This window comes from Brienomyrus brachyistius, chromosome 9, assembly GCF_023856365.1.
Source record: "Brienomyrus brachyistius isolate T26 chromosome 9, BBRACH_0.4, whole genome shotgun sequence".
Taxonomy (NCBI): domain Eukaryota; kingdom Metazoa; phylum Chordata; class Actinopteri; order Osteoglossiformes; family Mormyridae; genus Brienomyrus; species Brienomyrus brachyistius.
Window position 1 is genome coordinate 24,850,610 of NC_064541.1, and position 20,048 is coordinate 24,870,657.

Sequence of the window (20,048 nt, forward strand, 5' to 3'; positions counted from 1 at the left end):
TCACTTCCGGTTCCTGTACAGAAGAGGTCCGCACCTCGCAACCTCTGGAGTGTTTTTGGTTGTTGTGTTTGTATGGTATTTGACTTCTTGTGTATGACGGTTCTAATTGATTGGTTTCTGATTTCTTACTTTGCCGCTTTGTACTTTCGCTTTGGTTTTGACTGCTCTCTCGTATTTTCGATCCCCTTGCCTGACTTCCGACCATCGTTTTGCTCGCCACTCTCGGACAATGTATTTTGTATGTACCGCTGCGTAAGGAGTGATTGCTTTTTTTTGTTTCCGCGAACGCGTGTGATTTTTCTGTTGCTTGGGAGACAGGGATTAGGAAATAGTAATCACATCCATTGATATTGTTGGACGATTACATTTTCACCTTTTATATATAAATGTGAGGTATTATACCAATACTTATCTGTACACTAGAACTGATATTTGTGGTTTATGTAATCAGGCTCTGTTGGACCTGCTGGAGCCTTTATCCTCGTGTGTACAGTCAATGGCTCCAATGATGTTAGGAAAGCCTGACAAATTAAATGCAGTTACTGATCAGGTAATGATTTATGTATGGTAAACGATTAGATTTTTTTAAATTTATTTTTATTAAATTTTTCATTAAGAAAATCAGAACAAACACAATAAACAAACAAAACCTGGTTTGTTGGCACAGGGCGAACACATGCTTCAGAATTTGCTTCAGTACAAGGCAATCGGTCACAGGGGGAGGGCAACCAAGACAAGGGTGAGTGCAAATCCAGTCCCCAACAGCATCATGTCCCACAATCCACACTGGATCCAATTTACAATACGCGAGATCATCCAATGCTGGTCCTAAAAAAGTCCCATGGGTTCTCCCCATCCTCTTCGTCTCCTCTGCAGTCTTTGATTCTGTCTAACATAGATTCGTAAGATGCAATCTCCACCATAGCATTTGTCCATTCTTTCAAGTTCAGGGGCAGAGTTGATTTCCAGTGCTTTAGAATGATTCTGGAAGCTGTGATTAGGCCAACCATAATAACACAAGGTGTTCTTTTGGACACATTCAGTATTTGGTTTTTTTTTATGTAACTTCACAGGAGTATGATAATATCTGTGTATGATTTTGTATTGTGTAAATTTCTGTCTCACGCCTCTCACATACCTTCCACAATCTGCCAAAATCCCCAGCCACCTTTCTTGTCCTATGTTTATATCTTTTTGCCATCGTAGTTTAATACTGGTGAATTCATTACTAGTTGACAGGTTTGTTAGTTTACAAAAATCAGAGGCTGTACAATGTACTTGTGATAATCTCAGGTAGTCTAAAATAGGATATTCCGAGCAAGTTTTGAACTTTCAAAGAGATTTCACACTGTTTCTGATTTGTAAATATTTCCAGAAGTGTTGTTTACCCTCTAATTTATATTGGCGCCTCAATTCTTCATATGATTTAAATTGTCCTTTTTGATATGTCTCCTATGGTAGATATAGCACTTATTTGCCACTGCTTCCAATATATCGGTGTTTTTGTCAATGAGCAGACCCACTAGCAGAATGGTAAACATAACTCCTCCTCGATATCCATCCAGTTTGGTCTTTTATCTAATTGTTTCCAATATTTAGCTAATTTTGTCATTTCAAAAGACAATCTATACAGCCTTGGGTCTGGTAAACCGAGTCCTCCTTTTTCCCTAGGGGTACATAGCTTGCTCAATTTAATTCTTGCTTGTTTCCCCTGCTATAAGAATTGTTTTATCAACTCATCATATCTCTTAAAGACAGTGGGTGTTATTATGATGAGTAACATCACTGACAGATAATTAAATTGAGCCGCCACTATCATTTTAATAATATCGATCTTGTATTTTTCCTTGTATTTTTTCCATTTTTCTAATTTTGTTTGTATTTTTCATAAGACTGGCTTCAATTTCAAATCAATCAGGTCCTCCAGATCTTGGCTGAGTTGGACTTCTAAATACATGCCTTTTGGGACCCACCTAAATTTAAACTTCTGTATCATGTAAGCATGGCACACTGGTGTCACCAGCATGGCTTTGGATTTAATCGGTTGATTTTATATCCTGATAGTTTGGAATAGGACTGTACAGTATCCATGAAGTGTGGAAGGGATCTTGGGGTCTGTTACAGTAGCAAATATATCATCCGCGTACAATAATAATTTATGTTCCTGGCCCCCACTCTGCAATCCTTTGATCCTTCCATTCTGCCTGATTTGAATCTCCAGCGTTTCCAGGAATATTATAAATAACAAAGGGCTCAGAGAGCATCCCTGACGGGTCCCTCACGAAAGACCAAATAAAGGTCATATAATCCTATTAGTTACCACTGCTGCTTTTGGTTCTTTATATAATATCTTCACCCATTGGGAGAAGCCAGGGCCAAATCCATAATGTGACAGGGTGGAGAGAAGCAAACCCCACTCCACCCTGTCAAAGGCTTTTTTGGCATCTAGGGAAATAGCAACCATTGGTGTTTGTTTAGATTGTACAATCCACATTAAATGAATTCATTTCCTCATATTATCAGACGAGGATCTATTCTTCATAAAACCTACTTGGTACAATGCGAGCCTGTACTTCTCGATAATTAATTATTTTAGGCAGTCCTTAAGCATCCGCCATGTTGTTCGCTGTGCCTACGTGACTCCAAACGACTAGATGTTTCAAGATTCAGCGCCATAATTTCCAAAGAAAGTTTCCTTAATGCCAAGAATGCCTCAGTGGCCAGGAAAGGTAATGAATATATTTAAAAAGAACTTTAATGCAACATAAACCTTCCTGATTTCACTGCACACTGTAGCTTTGCTTAAATGTTCAGCATCCCCCACAGTTCACCGAAATGAACCACTGGCAAAGTAATGCAAAGCGATACGCATAGACTGTGCAATGGTATGGGCTTTAGAGCGACGCGTGTTCTTGGAAATGTAAGGTTCCAATAACTGACACAAATATGTAATACTGTGTCTACTAAATCTATAGCGATCATATAAATAATAATCTGGAAAATGTAACGGATCTATCCTGGGCCAAAGTACTTGTGGAACCTGTTGTCTTAAAACTCTATGAATGACCCATGCTCCCTCATCAACTCATGTAAAAGCCTTCAATGCACTCCTTGTCATTTTATACTTTCGGAATAATTGGAATCACCTGCATGCAATATGTAATAATTTTACTGGAAATGTAGTCAGTAAACTCCACACACCTAGAGATGTATCCCAACATCCTACAGGTACTGGCTTCCCCACACTGGCGAGAGTGGGACATGGAAGCATCAACATACACATCGAGATCTTTCTCATAATCAGCTACCTTTATTTCAGTTGAACCCATAAAATATCTGTACTTTATATTTATGCTCCCTGCATGGATTACTTTACATTTATCTACGTTAAATTTCATCTGCCAGGTATCAGCTCAGTCTCTAATTAAATCAAGATCCTGTTGTAGCCTCTGTGCTGCTAATGTAGTATCTGACACACCACCCACCTTGGTGTTGTCTGCAAATTTAACCAGTTTACTGATTTCATGGTTCTAAAATTGAACCCTGCGATACCCCACTATGAACGCAGGCCCACTGCGACATTGTGCCTCTAATAACTACCCGCTGCCTCCTGTCTGTTAATCAGTTGTCAATGCAAGCTGCTACAGTTCCTAAAACCCCTGCTGCTTTGAGCTTAAGTAAGAGCCATTTGTGAGGGACAACATGAAAGGCCTTCTGGAAATCTAAGTAGATCATATTGTAGACCTTTTTGTGATTGATTTCTCTTGTAGCTTCCTCAAAGAACTCAAGTAGATTAGCTAAACAGGATCTACCTCTCCTAAATCCATCCATGTTGGGTGTCCCTCAGAGTGTTATTTGAATCCATGTAATCTACCATTTTCACGTGGATTATAGCTTCCATTACCTTTCCAGTTATGCAATTTAAACTGATTGGCCTATAATTTGCTGGATTACTTCTATCCCCTTTATTGAATATGGGTGTTATATTAGCATACTTCCAATCAGAAGGTACCACACCAGTAGATAAGGAAATAGTAAAATAGTAATGTTAAAGGTTGGCTGATAATATCAGATTAGTGATTTCAGCTTTTAGAGCTCTTTTGGAGTTAAAATATTGGAAGAAGCTTTTAATGTCATCCTTAGCCTCCAATGCAATCTTCTTTTCTACATTCCTCTTGGCGAGTCTAATGTTATTTTTTAACTCAATCTGTAGACATAGATACCCCCACTTTATTTTGAAGTCGTTAGTTAATTTCCATTTGTGGAAGAGAGCCATTTTCCTCCTGACTTTATTATTAATTTCCATAGTAAACTTGGCTGTACATTCCTAGATTTAGTTTTTTTTTTTCTTGTAATGTCTCTTTTTTTCTCTAATGTCACTTTTCTTGCATCTTTGTGGTCGTCAGTTAATTTCATTGCCCAGGCAACTGAACAATGACAATAAAAGTCTTGAATCTTGAATCTTTTGTGGGAAACAAGTATGACATCCTCTTGCACTTGCAACAACGTGCTTTTAAAAAATTCCCATGCCTCATCAGCAGTTTTGCTGTTGAATTCCATCCAGTTTAGTGTCTAGTTTCAGTCTCATACCCTTTATACCCAAGTTAGCCTTCCTCAGATTGTGTATTTTTGTTCTGAACTTTGCTCTTCAGACACTAGAATTAACCTCAAATTTAATCATGTTGTGATCACTACCGTCCAGTGGTTCTAATTTTCCAACCCTATCCTGGTTATTAGAGAAAACAAGATCAAGAAGAGCATCTCCCCTGGTATGGGGTTTTAACAAACTGAGTAAAAAAACAATCCTGTACTAATTCCACCATCTGAAGTTTATTTACATAAGAGCCAGAGACTGTGTCCCACTGTATCCCAGGTAAATTAAAAACACCCATAACCACCACACAATTTTTATTACTCATAATCCTGATATCGTCATATAATATTCTGCTTTCCTCTGCAGCTACATTAGGTGTCTATAACAAACACCGACAATTAGGCCATTTGAGTTTTTAGCATGTAGTTTTACCCATTACCCATCTTATAGCCAAACTCGGATTTATATGGCTCAAAAACATAAAGGACGTGAGGAAGATCAGTGGGGACTGAATATGTATATAGATATTGATATACTATATTAACAAAAGCAAACATGAAGGGCAAGTTAAACATAGTCAGAAGCATCAGGTAACGGGGCAGTATAATGCACAGAACTCAAGGCGATTACAATGATATGCAAGAAATGACCAGCAAACTTGGTGGAGAGGGAATCAAACAGGAAGAGTCTCAAGAGACTGGAAATGGTCCATGAGGGCATTCGTGTTCTATGGAGTAGTACACAAAACATGCTGACTTCCGAAGGTGAGCTTCAGATGCACAGGAAAGATCAGAAAAGGAGAAGGTCCAAACAACTTTGCTCTCCGGTGTGTTCATCGCCTTCCTTGCTGATGCTAAAAAAGATTCTCCCACCTTCAAAACTGAGGCCTTGGACTTTGTGGGCTTCATGCATCACTGTCTGCTGGTCATGAATGTCAATAAAGTGCATGATGATAGGAGGGAGGGAGGCAAGAAGAGGTTTCAGACCAGCTGTACAGCCTGCGAGTATGGTTAATGGCTGGCTGAAAGTTGGGGAGATGAGGGAAAATAGCAGGCCAGAGCTGGCTAAAAAATTACCTCATATTACTCCCCTCGTGACCAAGTTTAACCCCAATTAATTTAAGGTTAAGACGACAACTTTGGTCCTTAATTTCAGTAATATTACTATCTAGAGATAGCAGTCCCTTTTTATAATTAACCAGCTCCTTGAAGTGCCGATCAGTGACAGACTTTACAGAGGCGATTTCTTTTTGAATCAACTTAAAGTTCAAGTTGGCTCGAAGCTCCGGATGGTGTTGCTGGAGTACACCATTTAGTGAGTACACCTGTTCGCACACCAAGTTTCTCATCTCCTCAAGAAAAGGAGGCAGGAGGGGAGAGAGGGCCTCCTCATTTACACCACCATCAGAGCAGAGCATCTTCTCAGGACTGCAAAGAGCTGAGCGAGGTCTGCACTGATCAGCAGCCATCAGGACCAATAACTGCATAACCGCTGAATTTGTGTTAAGTTACTGGCAGGTAAGTGGCAAGGGCACTATAAGAGAGGTGACAAAGGGTGAAGGGATGCACACTAGAGTGAGGCAGTCACAACTGGAGTTCTGTCGGGACTCATGGTTGGTTCCTTGTCTATGCATCTTCTCCATCCATCAACCTACTGAGTGCCTACAAAACAATCATTATGAGCCATCTGGCACCTCCTGTCCTTCAACCTGTGGTGACCCCCACTACTGTACTTTTGATGATAAGAAATTTGATTTCCAGGGCACATGCACTTACTGGTAAACATGGTAAACTGTTAAACTGGTAAACATACCTGACTCAACACTTGTGCCCTTTGAGGTACGTGTCCAGAACCAGAATTGTGGAAATAATAAAGATGTCTCCTCCACTAAGATAATTGACATCACAGTCTATGGACACGCAACTGTTTTAAGTAAAGAAAGTCCTTGTAAGGTACTGGAAAGTGTATTTGGTCATTTTCTGGACAGTGAAGAATATAACTTTTGGGGAAAAAGTGAATATTGTAATAGTAATTATGTTTTTAGTTTTAACAATTTAATAATAATGCATTTCCTATCTTAACAGCCCGTTTGTGAACCTACCAATTCATAAAGATAATGGACAATTCTCAGTCTTCTACAGTGGATATTTTGGGGTGATGATGACAGATTTTGGTCTGACATTACAATTCAACTGGGTCAGCAACTCTTACTCTTTCCAACTCCTATACTAGAGTGATGGGCAGAATCTGTGGTAATTGCAACAACCAGCAAGAAGATGACATACTTATACCAGATAAGAACCCTGCCACCAAGTATTTTTGGAAACACTTATCATCTTGACTTAATGACTTGGTTCCAGTTAAGGGAGTTTTGTGGGATAATTGTGGAAAACCACCACCCATTCAGAGGTTGTCACAGCAAGGTCGATCCTAAGCAGTTTTTTGAGGATTGCGTGAATGACATGTGCCTATATCGAGCCCATGATTCTGCCCTATGTGGTGCCCTCACTGCCTATAATTCAGTACGCCAGGATGGCCTTGCCTCTGTAGATGTATGGAAATGTAACAGCTTTTGTCCTGAATATCAAAAATGAAAACCACCATTTTGGGTTTTAGACTTGTCATAGCAAGACATCTTCTTCTGATTTCATGCCTTCTTTTCTACTTCAGGACCACAGTGCAAGGCTAATAGCCACTATGAAGTGTGTGCCTCATCACGCCCTCAGAACTACAGTGGGCTTGTACAGAGGGTTGTGTATGTGATGATGACTTCATTCTGAGTGACAGTGAGTTTGTGCCACTTCTGAAGTATGGCTGCATGTATGCTCGACAACATTACATGACAGGCCAGGCTTTCTGCACATGGGCGTCTGTTTGATATGCACTCTATGTGTCAGGAGGAGATGGGTACAATGCTCTTAGGGCTACAGCTGGGGACCTAACGAGAAATTCCAGATCAATGATGGAGTGCAGGCCAATAACCCTGATAGCTCAGGGACATGCTCCATGTTAGGAGCTGCTTGATATCATTCTTTTGACAGCTGATTCTTCAGCTAACATGGAGAATGTGTGTAGAACATGGTAGAGGTCATCCAGACAGATGGGGAGAAGATGGCTTTCAATGTCTTCTTTAATTCTCGCTTGACATCCTTGAGTGGCACAAACACATCCACGTTTAGGAGTCATTTTTCATACCTTTTCAATTACACAGGTAGGCCTCTATATTGTTGTTGAGACAGAGTTTGGACTGAGGATGAGCTATGTTGTGTCAGGAGTCACCATTGAAATACCATCAGTTTACAAAAGTGCCATGGGAGGTCTCTGTGGAAACTTCAGTAATAACAAAGATGAAAACTTTATGTTGCCGTGTGAAGTCCAGACTATTGCAGTATCCTGACCATCCTGAACCATACTCTGAGGAGTGTTGTGGTACAAAAATTATAAATCAACCTCTCTAATATCTCTAGTTAAGCCACTTAGAATAAAACACCAGGTGTTAAGACGGAAGTGGAATTAGGAGCTACGTCAGCCTGCAGCAGTGCTGGATCGTTTTACGGCACACTACTTGCCTTGCAGCAGCCTCCAGAAAGCTGGAGCTCTAGAAGTTCACCCGCGAGACTTTATAGTTACTGCTTCATTAACCTCCTTTATTAGTTTTCGTTTTCCTGCCCGTACGGGTGTGCGTTTATGACGCTCAGTGAGTAATATTTTCTGTGCATTCAATATAGTTGATTTATTTCTGTATGCATGGTGGCAGTGTAGTTCTACTGGATTGCTTATATGGCAGATTTTTAGATTCCCATGCCCTATCATGTTTATGTAGCAATTTGTAGTGTACCGGCATTTGTATGCTGAAATTTTAAGTTCGTTACCGTTATTAATCGTGTTAAGAGAGCGCCTCCAACTTATTATTTAGTTTTACTTGTGATCATTTGGTGCCATCTTGTGGACATATGGTGGAACTGCCATAATTCATAATAGACTTTTATTTGAATTAGTAATAGATTATTTTATACTATTTGAGTTAATCACGAGTTAATGTGCATTGTGCCAGGATGGTGCCGTGCTTTTCACAATCCGTGGCCATCGGTTAGCATCACGACAACAATTTCCGCTGGTAGCCATTTTGTTTCAAATTTGACAGCCGACGAGTCGGCTCTTTAAAGGAAATACGTGTGAATGTGAATGTTTTCTGATTTATGTTCCTCACAGAAAATGAGCCAATGCCAATGAGTCTCAGTTTGAAAAAATATTTTTTCTTAAGCTAAAAACTAAAAATGGGTCCCACAGACCGGAAGACCTTATAAAGGTTAACCCTTGTAAGTTATAACTAATTATCTAATGTATTAAACAGTTTATATAATAAAAACGGACTCATAATTACACTGTAAACAAACACAAATACCCGGCAATAAACACCACTCGATAATCACAAAAAATAAAACAGATACTTAAACAGGCAAGTAAATAACAGCGATACAAACATATTTAAATGCAGGTCATCATACTTACATTTGGACATTTACGCACACGAACTAACTCTGTGCTTAAACTTCAGCAAAACATTCGCACTTCCACAATGTGCGTTCTGGAAAGAGTCCGTACGGTTATAAAACTGTCAGCCCCCAGCTCCCAGCACACCCTCACTATACGTTTAGGTCTACCAGGTCTATCTGGCATCTTCCCCCACCATCAGATCCAACTCACCACCAGGTGACAACCAGATGACAGCTCAGCTCCTCTCTTCAACCAAGTGTCCAAAACGTGCGAACCCAAATCCGACTATACTATTACAAAATCAGTCATCAGACTGTGGCCTACGGTCGCTCTGGTGCCAGGTCCACTTATGAAAACCCTTAGCTTGAACATGGTGTTCGTTATGGAAAAACATAGAAATTAGCATAGAAATCCAATTACAGAACCCCTCCATGAATTGCCATTTTACTGTGATAGAGGATTTTCTGTGCCTCTGTGATCCTAGCTATGTTTGGGGGCAATTGTTCCTGGTAGGGTCCCCCCAAGGCAATTTGGTCCAGGCCACCATCATTTAAAATGGTTTAATGCATTCAGCAGTATCTGGCAAAATTTTTAATCGCGTATATAAGCATGAGGCTGTATTGTGGCAGGAGAATTCACTAGATCAATAACGCCATTATTCACTGGAAAGAGACCAATGATAACGCTTAAAAGATAGTATCAGTTACGTCAAAAGTACAAAGGCATGACCGTCTCCAGCACCCCAATTCCAAGAAGGAAATTTTTCATTGTGCATGTGAGAAACCTAACATTTATGTAGGAACTTGTATCCTGGGGTCTTTCTGCTTCTGAAGAGTTACTCCTGGGATGCCTTCAATGATAGGGTGTCCACTGGTTTGGAAATGTTCCAGCACTCTTGCTGGGGTGAGAGGTGGTGGTTCTCCACCTGTTAAGTAGGCCTCAGCTGTGTTCCTCTTCGCAACAGAATGAAAGTTAAGCCATGAGCCCAAGACTAGAGTAACGTGAATGTTGGTATGGATTGCAGCTACATGAAATATATTCCTATAAATACACAGCACAATGGACAATGTATAGTTCCTATGAAATACTCCATTTGTTATATGAGACATACTGTAGTTTTCTGCCACACGTTAAATTTTAAATTAAATCATTGACTGAGTGAAAAGCACAAAGCTGTTTCATGGTAAAAACTTTCAGCGATGATGATCAGTGATTCTCTGTATGTTGTGTCAGATTTCAAGTGGGACTTAAACTCAAACTCGTTTTCTGAAATACCCCCCAAAGTTCCTCAAGCTGAAACTCAGTGCTGACCAATTCTCTGTAATTTATTGAAATCAGATTTAAGTCAGGATCTGATCTGGAACTATTCAAATACACTGGAAAATGTAAAATATGACGTGTTTTGCTTATCTCTTATGCAGCCCTGACCCACCTTCTGTGTTCCAGTCCATGTCTGTCTACCCCGGATTCCGGTGATCCCACCCCAGTCCAGCATCTTCAGTGAAGGACTTACTTCCCCGGCTGTACTGACCTTAAGCACTGTGACCCTGACCAAGTTTCTGCCTGGCAATTCTGGTGTTAAAATAATACCATGCTTGCTCAGTCCCTGTTTTCTGCAATGGCACATGTTGCAAATTGTTTATTTTATTTTATATATCAAAATAATGTATACATAAATACAATATAGTACAGTTAAATAAGAAATGTAAACAAACAATTAAAAAAACCTTACATTTTTTGTATGTACAACTTTTTCCTAGCTGAATGCTAGTTTCTGCACTGTAACCAACAACAGTGTGCACGAATTTGGTAATCTTGACTAAAACTCAGAGATGTATGCAAAAATATTTTAAAAATCTGAAGTGTAAAACATTAATTTAAATCTTTCCCTACATATTCTAGGTATGAGGTAATGTTTAAATTACCAGTAAAATAAATGCCTACTAATTCTCTTCAAAACCACAGATAATTTCATCATTACCATAGTAATTATAATTATTATATTCTCTTAGGTTGTATACATCATACACAGTTTAAAAATTAAACGTGCTCTGCAAAATATATATTATACATTTGTTCATCCATCCATCCATCTTCTATGCATGTAGCATCTGGATTTTTTTATATACAAACAAATATATATAAATATATAGTTGTTTATAATATGTGTATGTGTGTGTGTATATATATATACACACAGACTAACATATATATATATATGTGTGTGTGTGTGTGTGTGTGTGTGTGTGTGTGTGTGTGTATGTTTTTAGACAAATTATTCAGCTAAAGAACTTGCAGCAATGTTGAATGTGAATTAGGCCACATCCTTCCTGGTCTGTCATGCCTCTGTGGAAGGTTTACTGCTGGGCGGAAGTATTCTAAAGGGGAACAGCATTAAAGTATTAAATTTCACAGGTCACACAAACTGCCTTCATAAATGCAACAAAGGAAAAGAGCACCATTTGATATGTGCAATATATTTAATGATGACCTCATGGGAATATTAATGAAATGGGTGCAAAAATATTGAGAGTATATATTATACATCCATCCATCCATCCATTTTCCAAACCGCTTATCCTACTGGGTCGCGGGGGGTCCGGAGCCTATGCATACCTTCGGGCAATTTAGCAACTCCAATTAAGCTCAGCATGTTTTTGGACTGTGGGAGGAACCCGGAGTACCCGGAGGAAACCCCATGACGACATGGGGAGAACATGCAAACTCCGCACACATGTGACCCAGGCGGAGACTCGAACCCGGGTCCCACCATGCCACACCCTATATTATATTATATTATATTAATCATTCACAAACACACGACAGACATTTATTCACAAAACACACAACCTCACCCTTATATTGCACAAAATATACGTTTCATGACACACATGAATGCATGAATGCACATGAAATTCAGTATTAAAACACCAGTGCATGAGGCATGCCAAGTTTACACTACTTGCCAGTCGCATTGTACATACCCAAACATGACAGACACACATTCAACTAGGCTACACTTACATAGTGGAGATTTCCCCGTTGACCTGCTCAAGACCCTTGTCTTTAGGTGCCTTTCGCCCGAGAAGCTTGACCGCCAGGAACATCAGCACACCACAGTTGTTTGTATAGCAACAAGTGGCGTCCACGGCAACCAGCATCACCACAAAAATCAGCATGACGATGCCCACCATGCCTGCTTTTCCCATCCCAGACTTACTGGGTTCGACCACTGGGGAAGACAACAGCAAAAATGTATGTTGCCAGCAAATTCAAAAGTTGTTCAACAAAGCAAGCTCACAAAGACTGGTTCTATTTGAAAACAGGACCCCTGGGAGTCACTAATGCTAAATAAATGCTAAAAACACGATGGAGCGATGTAACCATCCCAAAGGGGTGCCACTTGTGTCTTATAACCAGTTATTCAGTTCCCCACAAAACACTCCCTAACCGAGATGCCAGACCTCATTTTAATCATTTGTAAACTGATGTTCATTTGGTTTGTCATGTTATCTGTCATCTTTATTTTGGTTTTTTTTGTGTTCCAACCATTTTGTTTAAAGCAACTCCACTCTGTCCCTCTGTTAACCATCAATCCTAGTCTTACGAAGCCTTAACCACATGTCACAAAAATACTGCAATGATAGAAGTTTAGAAAAATAAAGAGAGAGCAACACTGATGTTCCATGTCAGTAATCCTTACAGGTAGCAAGCTGGGGGGTGGTAAAGCTAAAAAACGTGAGTCTGGAAGTGCCAGTGGATTTGAAGGCAACAAGCTCCACGTGGTAGCTGGCATTATAACTGAGGTTAGCTAGGAGGATCCTAGTGGAATTGGCAGGAAGCTTTTCTGTTTGCCAGTCATCACTGACAGAGGGCTGAGGGAATGACAAAGGCATTCAACATAAACAGCGCAGCTAACATGACTTAAGAAAAACTTTCCCTCTTTCAAAATATTACAATGCGTCATGCATTTGAAATGAATTAATAAATTATCCTGATATCACTCTTTAATATCACAAGAATAATTTCAAATAGGTAACAGCATGAAATCATTTTTAGGTTTAAGATATAACAATAGTACATATTCTTATTTCATGATCTGCATAATAGCAGAATGGTAAATATTCAGGAATGCAGGAAATAGCACTAAATCTTTCGACAATGCAAAATATGATAAAATGGATTTGTATAATGCAGTGTACTGGTTTCAAACTTACATTCCTCTAGCGCACAGAATAGTGAATGATTGATATGTTGCTATTGTCAAGCTGCTTGAAAGAGATGGAGAAGGAATTGTTTTCCACTTTGCCATCGCTGGTTAATAAAGGCTTTCAGTCTCATCTGCAATTGCCATATTATCAGCTTGAGATTGGCATACATTCTCATGCATTATGTATCAGCAACACAATATATGAAACAGAAAGATCTATAACCATTCCTTGTGTAACCATTCCCTGTGTAGCCATTCTCAACTGCCTCAGCAACCGCCTCAACTGCCTTTTACACAAGCTCTCCATTGCATTGTGTAAGTTGCACCAAGTGCAGACCACTACACTGCGCAACCTAATACTAGGATCAATGCTATCTCTAAAGGCAAGCTCATCTTCTGCTGCAGTCAACAGAACAGGACAATGTTGACAATGTTGGCAATGTCAAGGGTGAGTGCTGGAAGTAGGGAGAATAGTAGTTGCTAATCATTATTTTAAAACCACAAACAAAACCTATTACAAACTTGGTAAAAACCTATAGTTCTGACCTCCTAAATTCAGCCAAACTAACAATATTTGTCTTAGAATTGAGAATGATATAGAAAATGAAACATATGCACCTGCAAAGGATATCTAGTTGCTCAGCTCGCAACAAGGATACAGTGAACTGGAACAAACTGAAACCAAGTGGAGAGGAGACAGATGGTTTTTGGTAAGACACTCACCATTGGGTAGCGTTCGTATGGAGTACTCTGAGGAGAATTCCCCCTGGCCAATGCGGTTATGGGCGGCCATACGAACAGAGTAGGAAGTACTTGGCTTCAGAGAAGGGATGGACACGGTTTCTGAATATTGAACATACACCATGAAAATCAGTCAGATGACACTATGGACCACAAGGTGATACAAGAAGTCCTTGAGAATCCAGGATGCATAGGATAGCATATACTGCAATAAAACTCCCACCTTCAAATGGGGCTAATGTCCGGATCCATTCATCTGCACCCTCCTCTTTCCATTCTAAGATGTAGTTGGTGATTGATGATCCTCCATTTACTACAGGAACCGTTGGAGAAAATGTAACTGATGTGGTCCCTGCATTGATAGTGACCTGAGCCGGGGTGTCTGGCCAAGCTGAAAAGGCAACATTCAGATGAATGGTAATGAAGATTATATGGACTGTAGCAGAGCGATCTAAACACATCTAACCAAGACCCATGTGATGTGGGGAAAATAAGAAAAAAAACTTCATTCTATATATTAATTTTTATGGGAAATGGGAGAATAAAAGTTGAGGGAAAACTATACAAATAAATTTATGAGTAAAAGAACCGAATTGAAAAAGCATTACTGACTAAAAATGAATATGTGAATAACACTTAATAATTCACTTCATTATTTAAGAAGTTCTGAAACACAGAATATATATGCAATTCAATTCAGTTTTTATAAACTACCTTTTGTAAAAGGGAAGAAAAAAACTAGGCTGGACTAAGAAAAAAAATTATGAAACATTGAATGTACACTTAATTTCAGAATACTGCTAAAATAAGGTCTTACTATCGGGATATGCAAAGAGTGATCTTACTCTCTAAGGTGAAATCTTTGCTGTCATTCCCAGCGGTGTTGTGGGCCATGCAGGTGTACAAGCCTCCATCTGAGGGCTCCACCTTCTCAATCCGCAGTGTGGATCCCACAGCTTTGACCCGGCCACTGCTGGTGGTCTGAATTTATGCCATCCCACACAGGTAGACACGAAATGAACACTAAAGTCACTGATTCTTTGGCCATGATGATAATTAAAGAATAAAATAAACATTGTCTCTTACCAGTTTCTCATTGGTGTTTTTCTTTATCCAGGTTATTGTGGGAGTTGGTTGTCCAATAACTTGACAAGTCACAGAGGCAGGGTGTCCGGGCTTCACTTCCATACTCTCTGTCGTCAGGTTTATAATAGGATGTACTAAAAAAATGAAGAACAAATATATTGATATTTGAAGCTAACAAATCTAACATGGTTTTGGTGCATTCTACAGCTAACTGTTAAATTTTTCAAAGACTGAAATGCACATTAAGGTAGCAATGGGATATAAGTTAAACCAACAGAATTTTATCAATTATAGTGACTGAATGTGACTGACAATCGGGCTAAGAGATTGGGAATTGCAGTGATCATTCAGTGTTTGATGTGCGTTACCTAAGACATTTAGCTTGAAGCTGGCGCTTTGTGCTCCGATTTTATTTCTGGCTGTACATATGTACTCTCCATTGTCGCTGAAGTCCACAGAGGTGATGGTCAGCTCACTCTTGTCTGAATTGAATGTGTAGTGGCTGGTGTTTGACAACATTGGGCTAAAAAAGGCATTTTTTTTATTAATAAGGACAACAAGAGTTATAAAGTTATAAATGGATGAGGAAGGTACAGTATCTCAGATTAATTAAGGGGACATGCTATACTGTATATGTAAAAATGACACTGTGCTTTGACTAACAAAAATGTAAATACAGTCAAAACTCGGATTGCGAGTAACTTGGTTTGCTAGTGTTTTGCAAGATGAGCAAAAATTTTAAATAAATTTTTACTTGACAAATGAGCGAGGTCTTGCAATAAGAGTATTACGTATACGCTTTGTCTGCCGAACATCACGTGACCACAACTTAGCCAATGGTTGTTCTCTCTCTCGCTCTCTCTCTCTCGCTGCGGGATAGTGGGTAATCGTTTCTAAAGCTTGGTCTCAGTCGGCATGCCTCACTCGTAAAGTCAAAATTTAGTAGAAAAGCACCACCTGCTTTGATATACGAGTACTTTGGATTACGAGCATGTTTCCAGAATGAATTATGCTCGCAATCTGAGGTTTTACTGTAATCACATTAGACACGTACTGCATGTGATCAGGGCAGGTTTGTTGTTTCAGGGGCACTACTCACAGTCACCTTCATATATAAAAAATTAAATAGATAGCTAGTGAGTACAGTCAGAAAATTGGAACAAATTATCTTGTTAGCAGATCATGCTGCTTCAGCCTGTGCTAAATAAGGAATATGGTCATTTATTAGTATAGTGACTGTTTCTGGCCAAACAGGGACAACATGCAAATGTATTTTGAGTAGTGGTGGACAGTATGTAATTATAAAGATATACCTCAGAATAATAATGCTAAAAAATTTAAGTATGTAATATATAGCTTATGCACTCACCTAGACCAAGTTATGTTTGGAGTTGGTTCACCGGTCACCAAACAGACAATGGACACGTTATTTTCAGGTCCTTCCAAAACACTTTTCTCACTTTCTTGAATCCATACTTTAGGAGAAGCTAGAAGGAAAGACCATAAATAGCAGCAAATAAAACTCTGTGTTCTGATTGTAGCCTGTCCATTGAAGTAAAGATTATGGATTATATTTTGGTTTTGATTATCTTTATGACTGTTCTGTACCAATCAAGATCTTTAGACTAATTCATTACAGTGTAGAACTAATGAAAAACACTCACTTTGAAAAACTTTAAGAAACAATTGGAAAGTTTAGATTTATCATCATCAACATCATCTAGCTCTAGACATGTTTAGATTAGCACATTTGTTGCTTTTTAAATCAAACACAGCAATACATTAATCACTCATCTGGAACCATAAAATGTTCTTTAAAGCAGACTATTCTCAGCTCACCAGTGACAACAACAGAGATGACAAGGGTCTCAGAGATGGGGCGTCCTGGAATTCTGGCCACACAACTGTAAGCTCCATGGTCTTCCCGTTGAATGCCATTGATTTGTAAGCTGCTGTCCTCCAGGACTTTTATTCGAGCTGCAGGGTTCCAAAGTGTTGCAAAAGTATGAATTTTATAACCTGTCTACAATGATCATAGACTGGTAAAGGGACATCTTTGGTGCTGCTTAAGCAAGTCTGACCAATGCAACAGGCACAGAGCCACAAAAAAGAGCCAAAAAAAATAAGAATTTGCTGGACCCCCCCTCGAAATTTATTTCTGGCTACAAGCCTGCATTGCAATGTGTAAGAATATGTTTGCACACATTAATTATGTGAAAGCAAGAGAGAATAAATTTTTTTTAAATGTTTTATCTTCACCGGAAGGAGGTTCAACAACTGGGAGTATAATGACTAAATACCATTTCACCCCGCTTTGTTTCAAAGTTGAAAGACCCACTTACCATCAGAGTCAGTGGTTACATTACTTTCGGCCAAATTTTTTTTCCACTTCACTTCAACCTGTGGCTGCCCTGTCACACTACAGGGGACAACAGCCACGTCTCCCTCCAGAAACTCGTAGTAAGTTGCTGTTTTAGCAAATGTGGGCCGCTCTGTACAAAAAAAAGAATTACTGGGTGAAGCTGATGATGGCAAAGAGGGGCTAAGCACATAAACACTGATACACTGGCAAATTAGCCAGAGAACCTTTTTTAGCCCAACAATACCAACAACTAATGCCTCACACAGTGCAGGGTTTGCAGTACGTTGGGAAACTTGGTTTAGGACCCTGCTTCAGCAATTCAGAATAAAGCAAAAAAAAAAAGTCTGTTAGCAAGTAGAAAGCATGAAACGAGGTGTTACAATAGCCTTACGGTAGACATAGATCATCAAGTCTGTGCTGTTCTTCAGTCCAGAATCAAATTTACAGTTACAAGTGTAGCGGCCCATGTCGTCCATTACAGCAGATTTGATGGTCAGTTGATATAAAGTTTCGTCCAGTTTTTTACTTTCCACCCAATCTTCATCTATCTCCTCATCGTCCTTCAGCCATGTACATTCTGCTTCAGTATTGACTGAAAAATGTCACCATAGTCACAATGACACAATTGGAAAATAATGCTGTGAAAAACTGCAGAATTCACAAATGATATATGTTTGGGTGCTGAGACTTCGATCAAGTATAAAATATAATTAACTGTCTAAATTATACCTACCTCCATGAATAGTAAAGGTATGGAAACAAGTCATATAAAAATAGATATGATTCTTATTTATCAGTCCTTCATTGATAGTATACTAATATTGTGTTATCTGTCATTTTAAACTGAATGCTTTTAATTATAAATTTCAAAAATGTTAACATATAAATTTAAAATCATATTTCATAGATTACGTACAGCTTTCGTGTAAGAGAACTGATTTTGCAGTTTAAAAAATTAGTTGGTGATGTAACACTTTCATTGTGTAACACAAATAAAGATAACATTAATAATCATGATTGCAGTGCAAAAAGTTGTAAGCATCATTTTTAAAGTTACTGAGCGTGGCATATACCAACCTTTACAGAGCAGTAGTATCTTACTTCCCACTTCATAGTCTTGGGAAGTAGCATGGATATCAATTTGGGCATCTGGGAGACAGAAATATGGGGATATTCGTAACTTACATACATGCTGCTTTTAATTTGTGAAGAATGTAAAAGAATTTGGCAAGGATTGCGTTTTATGTAAGATGTAAATGTATACATTATTGTGCAAGTCTTATGCACTCAAAAAAATATATATGTTTAAATTATCATGTTGGTGTAAATCTGTCAGTGTGTGTCAGCTTACTGTCATAAAGTCACCCCATGCAATACACTCCTCTATTTCTGACCACTAGTCCACCACTAGCACATCATATTTTGCTAATCAGTGACTCATTGAGTTAACTAATAAATTAAGTAAGCAGGAATTTAATGAAATTTAATAAATACATAGAATATCTTGCTTTGCTGAGAAGTTTGGGAACTGAAGCGATGTTCAACTAGCCTTATCAAGACATCAGCAACCCTTTGGAGAACTTTTTGGAGAAATTGTTGTTAATATTTATTGTGTCACTATTTTGTATTGATTTATATATATATTGCAATGTTATACCCTGCGTTTTGCAGAGCAAATATATACTTGCTACCAAGATAAATTGCATTACACAGTTTCTTTACTTGATTGCCAAAGACTTGCACAGTAATATATACACACACATTCACATGCAGAGTAATTTTCATTATATATTTCCAAAACCAATAAATATAATATTTTAAATAACTCACGTAAGTAGATTTACCTGTCAGTATTGGGGTTAGCAGTAACACGGTGCATAATCCCAAAATCATCCTTGTTTCTCCTTTGGATTCTTTTGCTACCTGCTGTATTCAAGAATAATAAGGTTACTGGCTTGTGCCCTGTGCTTTTATAAGCAGAAATAGAGGGACACAAAATGCAGAGAGGAACTTGGCAATCTACAAAATCTCTGCACGTCCTTCCTCCAATACAGCTCCCTCTCCGGCAGGTTTTTGGTTCAAATCACCCACCATGAAGATGACTACAAAAGGACACTCCCCTGGAAGGCACCCCCACATCCCACTAAGCAGATGAAAGGATCTTTACTCTCCTTTGGGACTCGGTCTGAGCAATTTATTTATTTATTTCTGCACGATCCATTTTTCTCCTGAAAGCTAGTTTCTTAGTGACTTTTCTTGGTGCCCATTGTGATAGACTAAACAACAGTTTTCAAATAAAGGTTAACATTTACAAATGAACATGTATTTGCTAATAATATAAAAATATGATCTGGGAAAATATAATGCTTCTTTCCATGTCCCATTTTGCATAGACTGAATAAAATCATTAGTGATATAAAGATATTGGCATCCCATTCTCCTGCCTTTGATTTGTGCTTCAGACTCTCTAATATGCTGTTCAGGAAAATCATATGGAAAATGCTGGATGGGACAGAGATTGACATTGCTCAGTCATTCAAGTCTTGCAATGTTGTACT

General features: G+C 38.8%; 1 protein-coding gene across 1 annotated transcript; it reads right to left on the reverse strand.

Moving 5' to 3' along the window:
* Positions 1–10,697: 10,697 nt before the first annotated feature.
* LOC125749685 (neural cell adhesion molecule 1-like) lies at positions 10,698–19,543 on the reverse strand. Its single transcript, XM_049027174.1, has 13 exons — positions 19,335–19,543; positions 18,568–18,639; positions 17,882–18,082; positions 17,471–17,620; positions 16,968–17,105; positions 16,498–16,615; positions 15,497–15,651; positions 15,129–15,262; positions 14,888–15,023; positions 14,266–14,433; positions 14,025–14,144; positions 12,116–12,323; positions 10,698–11,469 (listed from the first exon to the last, which is right to left on the reverse strand). The coding sequence occupies exons 1-13, from the start codon at positions 19,381–19,383 to the stop codon at positions 11,430–11,432; spliced, it is 1,689 nt and encodes a 562-aa protein (XP_048883131.1). The 5' UTR covers positions 19,384–19,543; the 3' UTR covers positions 10,698–11,429.
* Between the last annotated feature and the right edge of the window lie 505 nt (positions 19,544–20,048).

What these genes read in the sequence shown, in the direction of transcription:
- LOC125749685 (XM_049027174.1), bottom strand. Translation starts at nt 19,383, where the DNA reads ATGATTTTGGGATTATGCACCGTGTTACTGCTAACCCCAATACTGACA. An exon ending in CCAAACATAACTTGGTCTAG is followed by an intron (nt 15,652 to 16,497) that starts GTGAGTGCATAA and finishes TGCCTTTTTTAG; the next exon opens with CCCAATGTTGTCAAACACCA. An exon ending in CATACGAACGCTACCCAATG is followed by an intron (nt 12,324 to 14,024) that starts GTGAGTGTCTTA and finishes TGTCTTCCCCAG; the next exon opens with TGGTCGAACCCAGTAAGTCT.